Source organism: Felis catus, chromosome A1 (genome assembly GCF_018350175.1).
Source record: "Felis catus isolate Fca126 chromosome A1, F.catus_Fca126_mat1.0, whole genome shotgun sequence".
Classification (NCBI taxonomy): domain Eukaryota; kingdom Metazoa; phylum Chordata; class Mammalia; order Carnivora; family Felidae; genus Felis; species Felis catus.
In genome coordinates, this window is record NC_058368.1 from 108,647,002 (window position 1) to 108,666,339 (window position 19,338).

The 19,338-nt window shown below is 37.3% G+C and overlaps 1 protein-coding gene across 4 annotated transcripts in view; it reads right to left on the reverse strand.

Moving 5' to 3' along the window:
* The window catches only part of MEIKIN (meiotic kinetochore factor), an 80,429-nt gene that overhangs the window by 22,444 nt on the left and 38,647 nt on the right, over nucleotides 1–19,338 (reverse strand). For all 4 annotated transcript variants that reach the window (XM_023254922.2, XM_045058682.1, XM_023254917.2 and 1 more), the window contains 2 exons: nucleotides 7,120–7,284; nucleotides 4,974–5,054 (listed from right to left, as the gene is read on the reverse strand). In XM_023254922.2, coding sequence (XP_023110690.1) covers nucleotides 4,974–5,054; nucleotides 7,120–7,284 — 246 coding nt within the window. The remainder of the gene's footprint in view (nucleotides 1–4,973; nucleotides 5,055–7,119; nucleotides 7,285–19,338) is intronic.

Genomic DNA, 19,338 nt, shown 5'->3' on the forward strand with positions numbered 1-19,338 from the left:
AAGCAGGCTCCAAGCTCTGAACTGTCAGCAAAGAGCCTGAAGCAGGGCTGGAACTCACGAACTGCGAGATCATGACCTGAGCCAGAGTCAGATACTTAACCTACTGAACCACCAAGGTGCCCATGAATTTCCCTGACTTGTAATCTGGCATGTCTCTTGTGGGGACCCTGGAAGCTATGTCTATGTGCTATCACAAAATATACTAGATCTCATCTTCTTGTATCTGAGTTGTCCCCAAACTGCTAAATAAACTGCTTCATGGACTTCTGTGAAAACTGATCCCACTAAAGAGGAACACCATTTCTGCCCTGCTTGCAAGTTGTATTCCTGTTGTTTACTTGAATATGAGAAGAACCCTAACTGGGTAAGAGCCAAATTCTAAGACTCTTATAAGAAAACAGAGGGGTAAAATTTAATGACATTGAATTGTGCAATGCACTCTTGGCTATGACACCGAAAGCACAGGCAAAGAAAAAATAGATAAATTGGACTACATATAAATTAAAGATTTTGGGGTGTCTAGTGTGGCTCAGTAGGTTAGGTGTCCAAATTCAGCTCAGGTCATGATCTCATGGTTCATGAGTTTGAGCCCCACATGGGCCTCTCTGTTGTCAGCGGAGAGCCTGCTTTGGATTCTCTGTCTCCCTCTCTCTGTCCTTCCCCCCCCCCCCGCCTCTCTCCATCTCTCTCTCAAAAATAAACATTTTTAAAAAAATGAATGCTTTTGTACAAAAAAGGATACTGTCAACAGAATGAAAAGGTAACCCACAGAATGGGAGAAAATATTTGCAAACTATATATCTGATAAGAAGTTAAAATCTCAAATATATTTAAAAAAACTCCTGTAAAACGGGAACCCTCTTGCACTGTTGGTGGGAATGCAAATTGGTGCAGCCACTCTGGAAAACAGTGTGGAGGTTCCTCAAAAAATTAAAAATAGACCTACCCTATGACCCAGCAATAGCACTGCTAGGAATTTACCCAAGGGATACAGGAGTACTGATGCATAGGGGCCCTTGTACCCCAATGTTTATAGCAGCACTCTCAACAATAGCCAAATTATGGAAAGAGCCTAAATGTCCATCAACTGATGAATGGATAAAGAAATTGTGGTTTATATACACAATGGAGTACTACGTGGCAATGAGAAAGAAGGAAATATGGCCCTTTGTAGCAACATGGATGGAACTGGAGAGTGTTATGCTAAGTGAAATAAGCCATACAGAGAAAGACAGATATGTACGGTTTCACTCTTATGTGGATCCTGAGAAACTTAACAGAAACCCATGGGGGAGGGGAAGGAGAAAAAAAAAAAAGAGGTTAGAGTGGGAGAGAGAGCCAAAGCATAAGAGACTCTTAAAAACTGAGAACAAACTGAGGGTTGATGGAGGGTGGGAGGGAGGGGAGGGTGGGTGATGGGTATTGAGGAGGGCACCTTTTGGGATGAGCACTGGGTGTTGTATGGAAACCAATTTGACAATAAACTTCATATATTGGAAAAAAAATAAATAAATATTCAAAACAAATAAAAAAAATTAAAAAAACTCCTGTAACTCAACAATAAATAAATAAGCTGATTAAAAAATGGGCAATTGACTTGAGTAGACATGTCTCAAAAGAAGATACATAAGTCGCAAATAAGCACATAAAAAGATGCTCAATATCACTAGCCATTAGGGAAATAGAAATCAAAACCATAACGAGATACCATCTTACACCCATAAGGATGGCCATTAGTTAAAAAACACAGCTGGGGCACCTGGGTGGCTCATTTGGTTAAGTATCAACTTTGGCTCAGGTTCTCGTGTTTCACGAGTTTGAGCCCCACATCAGGCTCTGTGCTGACAGCTCAGAGCCTGGAGCCTGCTTCAGATTCTGTGTCTCCCTCTCTCTCTGCCCCTCCCCGACTCATGTTCTGTCTCTCAAAAACAAATAAAAACATTAAAAAAATGTTTTTTAAAAACACAGAGTTGTAATCATCAAGACAGTTTGGTATTGGCACAAAAACAGACACATGGATCAATGGAATAGAAAACCCAAAAATGGACCCATAAATATGTGGCCAACTAATCTTTGAAAAAAGCAGGAAAGAGTATCCAGTGGAAAAAAAAGTCTCTAGCAAATGGTGTTAGGAGAACTGGACAGCAACATGCAGAAGAATGAACCTGGACCACCTTCTTCTACCATACACACAAAAAAACTCAAATGGATGAAAGACCTAAACATAAGACAGGAAGCCATTAAAATCCTAGAGGAGAAAACATGCAACAACCTCTTTGACCTCAGCCATGGCAACTTCTTACTTGACATGTTTCTGGAGGCAAAGGAAACAAAAGCAAAAATGAAATACTGGGACCTCATCAAGATAAAAACCTTCTGCATGGTGAAGGAAACAAACAGCAAAACTAAAAGGCAACCAATGGAATGGGAAAAGATATTTGCAAATGACATTTCAAAGAAGACATCCAGATGGCTAACAAACACATGAAAAGATGCTCAACATTACTCATCATCAGGGAAATATAAATCAAACCACAATGAGATACCACTTCATACCTGTCAGAATGGCTAAAATTAACAACTCAGGCAACAAAAGATGTTGGCGATGCAGAGATGTGGAGAAAGAGGAACACTTTTGCACTGCTGGTGGGAATGTAAACTGGTTCAGCCACTGTGGAAAACAGTATGGAGGCTCCTCAAAACATTAAAAATACAACTACCTTACAATCCAGCAATTGCACTACTAGGTATTCATCCAAAGGATAAAAAAATGCTGATTCAAAGGGGCACATGCACCCTAATGTCTATAGCAGTGCTATCAACGATAGCCAAATTATGGGAAGAGCCCAAATGCCCATCAATTGATGAATGGATACAGAAGATGTGCTACATACAATGGAATACTACTTGGCAATGAGAAAGAATGAAATCTGGCCATTTGTAGCAATGTGGATGGAACTAGAGATTATTATGATAAGTGAAACAAGTCAGGCAGAGAAAGACGGATACCATATGTTTTCACTCATACAAGGATCCTGAGAAACTTAACAGAAGACCAGGGGGGAAGGGAAGGGGAAAAAAAAAGTTATAGAGAGGGAAGGAGGCAAACCATAAAAGACTCAAATACTGAGAACTAAGGGTTGATGAGAGGTGGGAGAGAAGGGAAAGTGGGTGATGGGCATTGAGGAGGGCACCTGTTGGGATGAGCACTGGGTGTTGTATGAAAACCAAGTCGACAATAAACTATATATATATATATATATATATATATATATATATATAAAGATGTGGTACATATAAAAAATGGAATACTACTCAGCAATCAAAAAGAATAATCTTGTCATTTGCAACACAATGGATGGACCTAGAGTGTATTATGCTAAGCTAAATAAGTCAGTCAGAGAAAGACAAATGTCATGATTTCACTCATATGTGAAATCTGAGAAACATAACAGATAATCATAGGAGAAGGGAAAGAAAAATAAGATAAAAACAGAGAGGCAGGCAAACCATAAGAGACTCTTAAATATGGAGAACAAACTGAGGATTGCTGGAGGGGAGGTGGCTGGGACGGGTGGGTTAAAGGGTGATGGGCATTAAAGAGGGCACTTTTTGGTATAAGCACTGGGTGTCATATGTAAGAGATAAATCACTGAAGCCAAGATTACACTGTATACTAATGTGAATTTAATTTAAAAAATAAAATAAAAATACAATTGCACTTATGTTTGAATACATCCTAGAAAAAAAATGTCTTGGAATATAAAAAACTACTATGTATATTCTTCATGCTTTTCTGCCTTTCTTGAAATTTATATTTTCAATGAACATGTAGTTTATAATTGAAGATAGATGTATTTCTGTTTCTAAAGAAAAAAAAATATATTCAAAATCTTGGAGCAGAGTTAATCTGTCATTGTGTCAATTTTGTGGCAGGATGATGTAACTAACTTTTTTCCTTAGAACGTATTGACATTCATTTAAAGATAACATAACACATTTGTGTTCATCAAGGTAGTCTGTGGATATGATTAAACATGAATGCCCACCTTATAGTAAGAAATAAAATGAAAATTGTAAACAAAACAAAACAAAACAGAAAAACACACAGAAAATAGTAAGTGTTGGCAAGGATGTAGAGAAGTTGGAATGCTCGCACATTTTACGGAGAATGTAAAATAGTACAGCTGATATGGAAAAGAATATGGCAGCTCCTCAAAAAGTTAAAAATGAGAATTACCATATGATCCAGCAATTTCACTTTGAAGTATATACCTAAAAGAAGTGAAAGAAGAGATACAAAGAGATATGTGAACACCCATGTTCAAAGCAGCATTATTCACACTGGCCAAAAGATGAAGCAACCCAAATGTCCACAGACAATTGAACGGATAAACAAAATGTGGTATATACATATAATGGAATATATTAATCCTTTAAAAAGGAAAAAATTTCTGACACAGGCTACAACATTGGTGAGGACATTATGCTAAATGAAATTTGTCACAAAAGGACAAATTCTATATGATTCCATTTATATGAAGTATCTAGACTGGTCAAAATCATAGAGAGAAGTTAGAATAGTGTTTGATAGGAACTACAGGATGGAGAAATGAGGAGCTATTGTTTAATGTACGGAGTTTCAGTTTGGCAAGAAGAAAAAAGTTCTGAGTGAAAAAAAAGTGATGGTTCTACAACAATATGAATGTACTTGAACTGTATAGTTAAAAAGAGTTAAAATGGTAAGTTTACTTACCATATTTTACTACAATAAAAAAATGAAAAAGAATCTTTCTAATTTTTCTTCCACATATAGCACTATATAGAGTACTTCCAGCAAAAGCATGTTTATACAACAGAAAACCACAGACATCATTCCATATGTACAAAATTATTCTGGTGTGGCACAAACAGAAAAATAGGGAGGAGGGGGAACCAGAAAATAGATACAAGTGCCAAATGCTAATACTTACCACTAAACCAGCAGTTTGCGAAGATGGAGTACTTGTTAAGAGGTCTCTGCTTTTCTTATCAGGAGTACTAGAATTTGTACTCTATAAATGTTTTGTGAAATAGGGGATTGAATAGCAGAAAGAAAGAAAAAAAATTAATACAGTAAAAACACAGTATCAAATTAGTAGACTAGATCATAATGTGTCAGACTAATAAAATTTTAATGTGCTAATTAAATTTTAAACCACTAGACAAGAAACTAAAAAATCTTCTGGCTTGAGCTAGGTCAAGAAACTCCTAAGAGAACTCTATGTAGGACAAGAACTGTGCAAGAATACTTTGCGTGAAATCACTACTAATTTCAGAAGGTACACTAATTTAAGTTTTCAACTAGGAAATGGTGCTATGATTATCTTTTTTACTGCTAATAAAAAAGTATTTTACTTTTAGAATTTGTTTAATTCCTAGTATATTATTTTACTTTTTATAGAAAGGGATTTTAAGTTATTTCTGAAGCTGTTAAAAATATGTGTAATAAGGATAATTGGTTTAAAATAATACATATAAATGTATATAGACACTTCCATATATGCAGTATCAAAGTCAGAGAAATAATAAAGGCTCAATTCCTATTTTTTGAAGATGCAAAGAATCAGACACACAGAGAGACAGGTAGACAAATCAAGAAAGAGAGAGCAAGAGAAAGACAGGATCAGAGACCTAAAAGTTTAAGAGAGAGAGGTAGGGATGGGGGAGGGGGGAAATGGGAAAAGGAGGAAAGGGAGAAGGAAAGGGAGGAAGAATGAGGAGAGAAAAGAGATGAAGGAAAAAAAGAGAAAGATTGAGAAGAGAGAGGGAGAGAGAAGAAGGATGAAGAAGATAGAGACCAACAAACTATGAACAGAAAGAAACTAACAGAGAAACAGAATTAGAGACAGAGAAGAACAGATGGAGAGAGATCAAGACAGAGATAGGATGAAGAGAGACAGAGATTGAGACTGAGAGACAAAAACCAGGGAAGGCAAAGACAAACAGGCAGCTGCGAAAGACAGTGACAGAAATATTCAAAAAGAAGACAGAAAACTTTATTTCTAGCAATCAGCTGTCTTCTCAACTGCTGGATTCCGTGAAACAACTAGTGCCTCTGATAAATCTCTTTGAATAGGTGTTTATTATATGCAGCCAACTCTGGAACACAAACTCAGAGTTGGAACTTGAACATCATAGGCAAATTTGTGTTAGGTTTCTTTTTTTTTATTTTCTCTTTTTTTTTTCTTTCACTCTTCCTTTCCTTTCTGGCTTAAAATCTCTTAAAATAGCTGTTTGTTCAAGACATAAGATGGGATTGTTTATTAGGAAAATTTTTATCAAAAATTTTATGTATATTTAGCTGGTACACTGTCAGCTCTTGAATTCATTAGCTATTTAATCTTTCTTCATCTGGGAAAGGGAATGATGGGGATTATTCTACCCCTAGGGATTGCTGTGCAAAGGTTACGAATAATACATGTAAAGAGAACCTACAGTGCCTACAGAGTAGGAGATATTCAATGATAGCTAGTATTTATTATTGTGGCTGCCATGGAGGTGTTCTGTTCAGACCTCCGTGAAGTGAGAACCTGCTGTTCCAGTGCAAAGAGTGCAGTTACCTGACAGCGCCCCAGTCCTCCCCCCCGCAACCCTCCCAACTTCTCTGGAATCTCTGGAAAGCTTCAGCTTTCAGGTTGAGGCCATCATCTTCTCAGGCAACCCCTAGCCAACGTTTGAGCATAGAAGCCCAATGTAAGACTCCTGTAATAGATAATCTTTGCTCCAGACCTCCTTATGGGGAAAGCTTCTGGCACACTTGCAATGAGGGCTGAGACTATTCCTGCCCAATACTGCTTTCTCCCTATATTCCTTTCTCAGCTGTTATCCCCTCCAGTATACCACTTGAATGAACTCTTAATTCTGTCTGAATATCTACTTCCCCATGGTCCCAAGAGACATAATTGTTAACTATCAATCCACTAAAAAAAACCTGCCTATATACAGCTATAAATATAAACCTCTCTGCATTTTTTCCTAGATTTGTTAACAAATCTATGTATATCTAAATCTTTCCAATAAGTACATTTTCTGGATACAGGCTTTTCAAGAATTAGTTAAAAGAAGACCAGTGCTTACCGATGCAGATTCCATGGACTGAGGCAAAAGAACGTTGGTAACTGGTTCACCTGCACTGGTTTCAATAACAGATCTCTGGTGAGATGATGGAACCTTGATTTTTAGATGACGAGAACTTAACTTTGCTTGAAAATTTTTATCTGTATGTTCAGGATCTTTTTCAGGCTGAAATAAATTCATAATCATGAAATATACTCCATCATGAAATACATTCCATAATCATGAAATACACTGTAAAATTATTTGCAGCACTTCTCAGATGTCTTATTTTACTGTAATATTAATGTAATAACTATTACAATTAAAATAGGGTATATTTATCAATCATATAAATATTATATATATAATTCTATTCTTATTTCCTCAACTTGAAAAAGAATTTTCAACTTAAAGATAAAGGTTTTGTAAAAAAAAGTAAAGTTTTCTACATATTTAAAAATAAAATCTATTGAAAGACAAAACAGTTTGAAATACACGCAACTCGGGGTGCCTGTGTGGCTCAGTTAAGCATCTAACTTTGGCTCAGGTCATGACCTCAAGATCCATGAATTTGAGCCCCACATTGGTCTCTATGCTGACAGCTGGAGCCTGCTTCAGATTCTAGTCTCCCTCTCTCTCTGCCTCTCCCTCACTCACACTCTTTCTCTCTCTCAAAAATAAATAAGCATTAAAAAAAAAAAAGAAATACACACAATTCAAAAAATTTCCCTACTACATTTAAGGTAACCTCTCTTAAACAGTGTTCCATGAAAACAGATCATAATGAGATTTATCTACCTGTCGGTAGTTCAAACTAAATTTTAGAGAAAACATCAAATGTATTCATATTATGTATGTTCATAATAATGTATTTATTATGCAGTCATCTTCATTTAAGAAATCAAAAGTACTTTCTAAGACATCAGGAAGCTGCAACTACAAGAAAGCATGTTCCTTTACCAATTAATCCCTCCATTGAAAATTGCGGATTGCTCAGTGACTGCTTGTCTTGTGTGACTTGTCCAATACAGTATTCCCAGTTTACATATATTCAACATAACTGAGGAGGTGAAATTTGAGTTGAGTCCTGAAGAATGACAGTAGTTTTGAGTTGGGGCTGAGGGGATAAACACAATGGTAGAGAGAGGTAGGGGAAGGAAGGAAGGAGCTATAAAAAGAACAATGGTATGGAGCAAACAGCAAGGTATTTACTGGCATCTACTGACTTGCTACTCTCATGTATACGAAGCAAACAACTTTTTCTCTCACTCCTGTCACCATTCTCAGCAATTTCGTCACGCAAGTTGATAACTCATCTAACTAACTAGCCCTCCTGCAATTTTCAGTGGTTGACCTTTGCATTTTCAATAACTTTTTCGCTTCACGGTATTTTAATCATTCTGTGATCAAACATAGCTCTTACCATCAACGGAAATTACAGAACCACCAATTTGAATAGCTTCTTACATCCTTCCAACCTATGTTCAATTATGTTCATGAAATCAACTCCCCTCCATTGAAATTTCCAATTTACTGATCCTACCATTCTATCTTGATACATTACCCTTCTCCTGTCTTATTCTTTCCTCATCTACCACCATCTATCCTTGTAATTACTTGTGATCCCTTCTTCTATCACAGATATCTGACAAACCCCCAGCCCTAGATGACTCCTGATATCAATATCTTCTGTACCTCCACTGCAGCTGAGTGCTGGGAAAACCATACAATCTGGCATATCAAAGTCACCACAAACTCAAAAGGAGTAGCCACAGACTGGCAACACTTCTGCATTTCTCTAGCTTCTCATGATTATGTCACTCTCTTCCCATTTTCCTGAAACCTCTGGTCTCCTTCCTTCTCCCATTCTCAGCTGACAGCCTTACCTCACACTTCCCCACAACAACAGAGGTAATCAAATGGACATGACCATTAAGGATTCAATTTTGGGGGCCTGGTGCAAACTAAAAATGTGGGGTCCCTTGTTTAAAAAACTATTAAACATGTCAAGGCAAGAGAGCATTAAATGAAATGTGGGATCCTTCTAAGCACAAAGCCCATGCTGCTACCACTATTTTTACAAATATACCACAATGGTAATATCTCTACTCTTATTTTAAAAATTTTTTCACATTTATTTATTTTTGAGAGAGAGAGAGAAAGAGTGTGAGCGGGGGAGGGGCAGAGAGAGAGGGAGATACAGAATCTGAAGCAGCTCCAGGCTCTGAGCTGTCAGCACAGAGCCCGACTCAGGGCTCGAACCCATAAGCTGTGAGGTCATGACCTGAGCCAAAGTCAGACACTTAACCAACTAAGCCACCCAGGCACCCCTCTCTACTCTTTTAAAGGCCAGTTCCTCCACTTGTATTCTGGATCCCATCTTTCTTCATCTTTTCAAAGACTTCCCTCTTCCTCCAATTGTATACGAAGTTTGTTGGGGTTTTTAAAAACAGCTTTATTGAGATATAATTAACATACCATAAAACTCATTCACTTTAAGAGTAAAATCAATGTATCTTAGTATGTTCACAGGTTTGTACAACCACTATAGCTTAATTTTAGAACATTTTTGTCCCTCCTAAAAGAAACTCTGTTCTCATTAGCAGTACATCTGCTAATGGAGTAAAAACAAAACAAAACATGTTTCCTCTGACCCTGCCTCTCCTTCTAATTACTGTGCTTTTTCTTAATTTACCTTCAGAGTCAAGCTCTATATGTAATCATTACTTCCTCACTTCTTTTTTCTTTTTTCCCACCTTTATTGTGGAAAAATTGACAAATATAATTGTATATATGTGAAGTGGACAAGTAACAGTATATACATATACACTGTTGAATGATAACCAAGATCAAGATAATTAATATATCCACCATCTGACATATTAATTTTGTGTGTGTGTGAGAAAGTTTAGAATCTACTCTCAGTAACTTACAAGTATGTAACAGTGTATTATGATCATCATTATGCTGTACATCAGATCTTCAGAACTTTCTCTCATTATAACTGAAAGTTTGTACCTTTAGACATACATCTCCCCATTTCCCCAGACCCCTAGCCTCTGGCAACTACCATTGTATTTTCTATTCTTTGTTTCTATTCTTTGTTTTGTTTTTTGGGTATTTTTGGGTTTTGCTTGTTTTTTAGGATTCCACATATAAGTGATACCATGCAGTATTTGTCTTCCTCTGGTTTATTTCATTTAGCATAATGCCCTTCAGGTTCATATATGGCAAGATTGTAAATGGCAAGATTTTCTTCTTTTTTATAACCAAATAATATTCCATTATCTGTATCTATATATCTATATCTATATCTATATCTATATCTATATCTATATCTATTTCTATATCACTTTCTTTACCCATTCATCTATTGAAGGACATTTAGGCTGTTTTCATATCTTGGCTATTGAAAATAATACTGCAGTGAACATGGGAGTGCAGATATCTCCCTGAGATACTGATTTCATTTCCTTTTCCTTTGGATCTATACCCAGAAGTAACACTATAGGATATAGTTCTATTTTTAATAGTAACAGTAGTTCTATTTTTAATTTTATGAGGAACCACCATATGGTTCTCCACAATACTTGTACCAGTTTACATTCCCACTAACAGTATTTAAGCGTTCCCTTTTTTGCACATCTTTGCCAAAATTTGCTCTTACCTTTCTGTTAATAGCCATCCTACCAGATGTGAGGTGATCTCATTGTGGTTTGCATTTCCATTTCTCAGATTATTAGCGATATTGAGCACTTTTTCATGTATGTTTTGACAACTTTTACATCTTCTTTGGGAGAATATCTATTCCGGTATTTTGCACGTTTTTAAATTGGATTACGTATTTGCTTTTTTGTTACTGAATTGTATAGGATCTTTAACTATTTTGAATATTAACCCCTTATAAGATATATGATTTGTAAATATTTTCTCTCATTCTTTGGGTTGCTTTTCCAATTAATTGTTTTATAAAAAATAAGTTTATTTATTATAAATTTATTAATTCCTTTGCTGTATAGAAGCTCTTTAGTTTGATGTTGTCTCACTTTAGTTTTTCTTGTGTGCTCCTTTCGTGTCTTATCAAAGAAATCATTGCCAAGACCAATGTCAAGGATGTTTTTCCCTAAGTTTTCTTCTAGGAGTTTTATATTTTCAGGTTTTATATTTACATCCTTAATCCATTTTGAGTTAATTTTTGTGAGTGGTATAAGATAGGGGTCCCGTCTCATTCTTCTGCATGTGGATATCCAATTTTCCCATTACCATTTATTGAAGAGATTATCCTTTCCCCAGTTTGTGTTCTTGGCACCCTTGTCAAAAATCAGTTGGCTGTATATATGTGGGTTTATTTCTGGGCTCTCTATTCTGTTCCACTGGTCTATGTGCCAGTGCTGTACTATTTCCATTCTACAGATTTATAATATATACTGAAATCAAGAAATGTGATATCTCCAGTTTTGTTCTTCTTTCTCAAGATTGCTTTGGCTACTTGGGGGTCTTATATGGTTCCACACAAATTTGAGGAGAGTTTTCTATTTCTGAGAAAAAATGTGATTGGAATTTTGAAAGGACAGCATTGGCTGTATAGATTGCTTTGGGTAGATGGACATTTTCACAATATTAATTCTTCCAATCTAAAAACATGCAATATCTTCCCATTTCTTTGTGTCCTCTTTGATTTCTTTCATCAGTGCCTTAGAGTTTATAGTGTACAGGTCTTTTACCCCCTTGTTTAAATTTATCTCTAAGTATTTTATTGTTTTTGATGAGATTCTAAATGGGATTTTTAAAGAAAAAACACAGTTCTTTCCTCCACTGAGTCTTTCTCTTGCGAGTCTCCTTAACTACTCATTCAAAACACTCACACTTCTGATACTTCTGGTCACTACATGTGTTGGGAGTTTTTCCCACAACAAAATTTCTCTGCAACACCAGCTAGATGTCCTACAATTCAACTCAATTCTAACACTGTTTACCTGCAGATAATATCAGATCCCACAGGTTAAAGGCTTAGTCCCACAAGACTGCTCCCATACAAATCCAGATGCCAATCACAAGTAGTAGGTCCCCAGGTTATCCTCAAGTTCTATACAATTTGGCAACAAATTGGAAGCCCCCATCACCCTATCCTCAGGTTCAATTAATTTGCTAGGGCAAATCACATAACCCAGGGAAACACTTACATTTACTAATTTATTAAAGGATATATACTAATATAGAGTGAGGTCTGGGAGGGTCCCAAGCATAAGAACTTCTTCCACAGTGCAGTTGTGATCTGTCACCTCCTGGTGTGGATGTGTTCACCAACCTAGAAGCTCTTCAAATCTCCTTCTATTAGAATTTTTATGGAGGGTTCCTCATGTAGGCATAATCAACTACTAACTTCATTCCAGCTCCTTTCCCCCCTTTGGAGAAGGGAGTGACTGGGTTGAAAATTTCAAGCTTTTAATTATGGCGTGGTCTTCCTGATGACCAGGTCCATCTAGGAGCCACAAAGGAGTACACCCACCGTTGTCTCATGAACAGAAGATCCTCTAGTATTCTTATAACTTAGGGATTTACAAGGGTTTTAGGAGCCTTGTGTCAGGGATGGGGTCAAAAAAAATATTAAAACAAGAGATACTCCTGGTGTTCTTAACACTTAGGAAATTACAAGCACTTAGGAGCTGTGTGCCAGGAAATGGGGACAGAGACCAAAATATATATTTCCTCTTATCTCACAGGATTGCTTTCTGATTTCTGTTTCAAATAGTTTAATGCTAGTGTATAGGAACATAACAAATTGTTGTATGTTGATTTTGTATTCTGCAACTTTACAGAATTTATCCATTAGTTCTGACAGTCTTTTTGGTAGAGTCTTTAGGGTTTTCAATATATAATATCATGCCATCCACAAAGAGATAATTTCCCTTCTTCCTTTCCTATATGCATGATTTTTACTTCTTTTTCTTATCAAATTGCTCTGGCTAAAATGTGCAGTACTATACTGAATAGAAGTGGCAAGAGTGAACATCTTTTCTTATTCCTGATCTTAGAGGAAAAGCTTTTAACTTTTCACCACTGAGTATGATATAAGCTATGGGCTTGTCATATGTAGCCTTTATTATGTTGAGGTATGTTCCTTCTATACCTAATTTGTTGAAAGTTTCTATTATGAAAGGATGTTGAATTTTGTCCAATGCTTTTCTGCATCTATTGAAATGATATGCTTTCTATCCTTCATTCTGTTAATGTGGTGTATCACGTTAACTGATTCTCTTATGTTGAACTATACTTTCATACCAGGGATAAATCCTATTTGATTGTGAAATACGATGTTTTCAATTCACTCTTGAATTTGGTTTGCTAGTGTTTTGTTGAGGATTGTTATCTATGTTCATCAGGAATATTGGCCAGTAATTTTCTTTTCTTTTAGTGTTCTTTCCTGGAGTTGGTATCACAGTAAAGCTGTCCTTGTAAAATGAGTTTGGAAGTGTTCTTTCCTCTTCAATTTTTAGAAAAGTTTGAGAAGGACTGATATTAATTCTTCTTTAAACATTTAAACATTAGATGAGGCACCTGAGTGTCTCAGTTGGTTGAGCATCCAACTCTTGATTTCAGCTCAGGTCATGATCCCAAGGTTGTGGGACTGAACCTCACATCAGGCTCTGTGCTGAATGTGGAACCTGCTTAAGACTCTCTCTCTCTCTCTCTCTCTCTCTCTCTCTCTCTCTCTCTCTCTATCCAAAGGGAGCCAATTCCCATCACTGAACTTGCTTGCCACCGTGCAAACGCCTACCGCTGTGCTTCTGTGGATCCATCCCTCCGACAGGCCTGCCTCCCTCCCGGTGCTGCAGGGGTCCCTCCCACAAGGGACCACCGAAGGCAAAGCTAGCTAAGCCTGCCCCTCCTGCCCCTGTGCACCTTGCAGAACCACCTGGCTAATACGCCCTTGACCAGATCCCATCTAAGCAGCACCACAAGCCTGGCAGTGTGCAAGTAGCCCAGACGGGGCCACACCACTCCACAGTGAGTCCTGCCCCTGGGAGAGGGGAAGATGAGGTACACACCAGTCTGACTGTGGCCCCAGTGGTGGGCTGGGGGCAGACATCAGGTCTGACTGTGGCCCTGACACAAGTTACTCCTAACAGCATAGGGGAAGTGCCCTGCAGTTTGGAGTTACCACAGGGACTACCCAAAATGATGAAATGGAATAATTCTCCTCAAAAGAAACTCCAGGAAGTAGCGACAGCTAATGAATTGATCAAAAACAATTTAAGCAATATAACAGAACAAGAATTTAGAATAATAGTCATAAAATGAATTGCTGGGCTTGAAAACAGCATACAGGACAGCAGAGAATCTATTGCTACAGAGATCAAGGGACTAAGAAATAGTCATGGGGAGCTAAAAAAATGCTATAAATGAGTTGCAAAATAAAATGGAGGCAGCCATAGCACGGATTGAAGAGGCAGAGGAGAGAATAGGTGAATTAGAAGATAAAATTATGGAGAAAGAGGAAGCTGAGAAAAAGAGAGATAAAAAAAAATCCAGGAGTATGAGGGGAGAATTAGATAACTAAGTGATACAATCAAATGGAACAATATCCATATCATAGGAATTCCAGAAGGAGAGAGAGAAAGGGGCTGAAGGTGTACTTGAACAAACCATAGCTGAGAACTTCCCTGATCTGGGGAAGGAAAAAGGCATTGAAATCCAAGAGGCACACAGAACTCCCTTCAGACGTAACTTGAATCGATCTTCTGCACAACATATCATAGTGAAACTGGCAAAATACAAGGATAAAGAGAAAATTCTCAAAACAGCTAGGAATAAACACACTGCCAGAAAGGAATGGCAGGAAATCTTCAATGTGATGAACAGAAAAAATATGCAGCCAACATTCCTTTATCCAACAAGTCTGTCATTTAGAATAGAAGGAAGGAGAGATAAAGGTCTTCCTAAGCAAACAAAAACTGAAGGAATTTACCACCACTAAACCAGCCCTACAAGAGATCCTAAGGGGGATCCTGTGAGACAAAGTGCCAGAGACATCAGTACAAGCATGAAACCTACAGACACCATAATGACTCTAAACCCCTATCTTTCATAATAACACTGAATGTAAATGGACTAAATGCTCCAACCAAAAGACATAGGGTATCAGAATGGATAAAAAAACAAGACCCATCTATTTGCTGTCTACAAGAGACTCATTTTAGACACAAAGGTACCTTCAGATTGAAAGTGAGGGGATGGAGAACTATCTATCATGCTACTGGAAGTCAAAAGAAAGCTGGAGTAGCCATACTTATATCAGACAAACTAGACTTTAAATTAAAGGCTGTAACAAGAGATGAAGAAGGGCATTATATAATAATTACAGGGTCTATCTATCAGGAAGAGCTAACAATTATAAATGTCTATGCACCAAAACTGGGAGCCCCCAAATATATAAAGCAATTAAACACAAACATAAGCAACCTTATTGATAAGAATGTGGTAATTGCAGGGGACTTTAATACCCCACTTAGAGCAATGGATAGATCATCTAGACACAAAATCAATAAAGAAACAAGGGCCCTGAATGATACACTGAATCAGATGGACTTGACAGATATTTAGAACTCTGCATCCCAAAGCAACAGAATATACTTTCTTATCGAGTGCACATGGAACATTCTCCAAGAAAGATCATGTGCTGGGTCACAAAACAGCCCTTCATAAGTATAAAATAATAGAGATCATACCATCCACTCTTTCAGACCACAAGGCTATGAAACTTTAAATCAACCAAGGAAAAAGTCTGGAAAACCTCCAAAAGCATGGAGGTTAAAGAACACCCTACTAAAGAATGAATGGGTCAACCAGGCACTTAGAGAAGAAATTTAAAAATATATGGAAACAAATGAAAATGAAAATACAATAATCCAAACACTTTGGGATGCAGCAAGGGCAGTCCTGAGAGGAAAATACATTGCAATCCAGGCCTATCTCAAGAAACAAGAAAAATCCCCAATACAAAATCTAACAGCACACCTAAAGGAAATAGAAGCAGAACAGCAAAGAACCCAAACCCAGCAGAAGAAGAGAAATAATACAGACCAGAGCAGAAATAAACAATATAGAATCTAAAAAAACTGTAGAGCAGATCAATGAAACCAAGAGTAGGTTTTTTGAAAAAATAAACAAAATTGATAAACCTCCAGCCAGGCTTCTCAAAAAGAAAAGGGAGAGGACCCAAATAGATAAAATCATGAATGAAAATGGAATTATTAAAACCAATCCCTCAGAAATACAAGCAATTATCAGGGAATACTAGGAAAAATTATATGCCAACTAACTGGACAACGTGGAAGAAATGGACAAATTCCTAAGCACCCACACACTTCCAAAACTCAAACAGGAAGAAATAGAAAACTTGAGCAGACCCATAACCAGCAAATAAATTGAATCAGTTATCAAAAATCTCCCAACAAATAAGAGTCCAGGACCAGATGGCTTCCCTGGGGAAGTCTACCAGACATTGAGAACAGAGATAATACCTATCCTTCTCAAGCTGTTCCAAAAAATAGAAAGGGAAGGAAAACTTCCAGACTCATTCTATGAAGCCAGCATTACTTTGATTCCCAAACCAGACAGAGACCCCACAAAAAAAGAGAACTACAGGCCAATATCCCCAATGAATATGGATGCAAAAATTCTCAACAAGATACTAGAATATCGAATTCAAAAGCATATAAGAATTAATCACCATGATATATTGGGATTCATTCCTGGGGTGCAGGGCTGGTTCAACATTTGCAAATCAATCAATGTGATACATCGCATTAATAAAAGAAAAGAACCTTATGATCCTGTCAATCGATGCAGAAAAAGCATTTGACAAAATTCAGCACCCTTTCTTAATAAAAACCCTCGAGAAAGTCAAGATAGAAGGAACATACTTAAACATCATAAAAGCCACTTATGAAAAGCCCACAGATAATATCCTCAATGGGGAAAAACTGAGAGCTTTCCCCCTGAGATCAGGAACATGACAGGGATGTCCACTCTCACCGCTGTTGTTTAACATAGTGTTGGAAGTTCTAGCATCAGCAGTCAGACAACAAAAGGAAATCAAAGGCATCAAAATTGGCAAAGATGAAGTCAAGCTTTCACTTTTTCAGATGACATGATATTATACATGGAAAACCCAACAGACTCCACCAAAAGTCTACTAGAACTGACACATGAATTCAGCAAAATTGCAGGATACAAAATCAATGTATGGAAATCAGGTGCATTCTTACATATTAATAATGAAGCAACAGAAAGACAAATAAAGAAACTGATCCCATTCACAATGGCACCAAGAATCATAAAATAACCTAGAAATAAACCTAACCAAAGATGCAAAAGATCTGTATGCTGAAAACTATAGAAAGCTAATGAAGGAAATTGAAGAAGATATAAAGAAATGGAAAAACATTCCGTGCTCATGGATTGGAAGAATAAATATTGTTAAAATGTCAATACTCCCAAAGCTATCTACACATTCAATGCAATCCCAATCAAAATTGCACCAGCATTCTTCTTGAAACTAGAATAAGCAATCCTAAAATTTGTATGGAACCACAAAAGACCCCGAATAGCCAAAGTAATATTGAAGAAGACCAAAGCGGGAGGCATCACAATCTCAGACTTTAGCCTCTACTACAAAGCTGTAATCATCAAGACAGCATGGTATTGGCACAAAAACAGACACATAGATCAATGGAATCGAATAGAGACTCCAGAATTGGACCCACAAAAGTATGGCCAACTCATCTTTGACAAAGCAGGAAAGAATATCCAATGGAAAAAAGACAGTCTCTTTAACAAATGGTGCTGGGAGAACTGGACAGCAACATGCAGAAGAATGAAACTAGACCACTTTCTTATACCACTCACAAAAATAAACTCAAAATGGATAAAGGACCTGAATGTAAGACAGGATACCATCAAAACCCTAGAGGAGAAGGCAGGAAAAAACCTCTCTGACCTCAAACACAGCAATTTCTTACTTGACACATCCCCAAAGGCAAGGGAATTAAAAACAAAAATGAGCTATTAGGACCTCATGAAGATAAAAAGCTTCTGCACTGCAACGGAAACAATCAACAAAACTAAAACGCAACCAACAGAATGGGAAGATATTTGCAAATGACATATCAGACAAAGGGCTAGTATCCAAAATCTATAAAGAACTCACCAAACTCCACACCTGAAAAACAAATAATCCAGTGAAGAAATGGGCAGAAAACATGAACAGACAATTCTGTAAAGAAGACATCCAGATGGCCAAGAGGTACATGAAAAGATGCTCAATGTCACTCTTCATCAGGGAAATACAAATCAAAACCACACTCAGATACCACGTCATGCCGGTCAGAGTGGCTAAAATGAACAAATCAGGAGACTATAGATGCTGGAGAGGATGTGGAGAAACGGGAACCCTCTTGCACTGTTGGTGGGAATGCAAACTGGTGCAGCCACTCTGGAAAACAGTGTGGAGGTTCCTCAAAAAATTAAAAATAGATCTACCCTATTTAAGACCCAGCAATAGCACTGCTAGGAATTTACCCAAGGGATACAGGAGTACTGATGCATAGGGGCACTTGTACCCCAATGTTTATAGCAGCACTTTCAACAATAGCTAAATTATAGAAAGAGCCTAAATGTCCATCAACTGACGAATGGATAAAGAAGTTGTGGTTTATATATACAACGAAATACTACTTGGCAATGAGAAAGAATGAACTATGGCCTTTTGTAACAACATGGATGGAAATGGAGAATGTTATGCTAAATGAAATCAGTCATACAGAGAAAGACAGATACCATATGTTTTCACTCCTATGTGGATCCTGAGAAACTTAACAGAAGACCATGGGGAGGGGAAGGGAAAAAAAAGTTAGAGAGGGAGGGAGCCAAACCATAAGAGACCCTTAAAAACTGAAAATAAACTGAGGGTTGATGGGAGGGTGGGAGGGAGGGGAAAGTGGGTGATAGGCATTGAGGAGGGCACCTGTTGGGATGAGCGCTGAGTGTTGTATGGAAACTAATTTGACAATAAATTTCATAGTAAAAAAAAAAGATTTTCTCTCTTTCTCTGTCTGCCCCTCTTCCACAGCTCATGCTGTCTCTCTAAAATAATTTTTTTTTAAATTATACATTTGGTAGAATTCACCAGTGAAGTCATCTGGTCTCTTAATTGCCAGAGATTTTTTATTACTGATT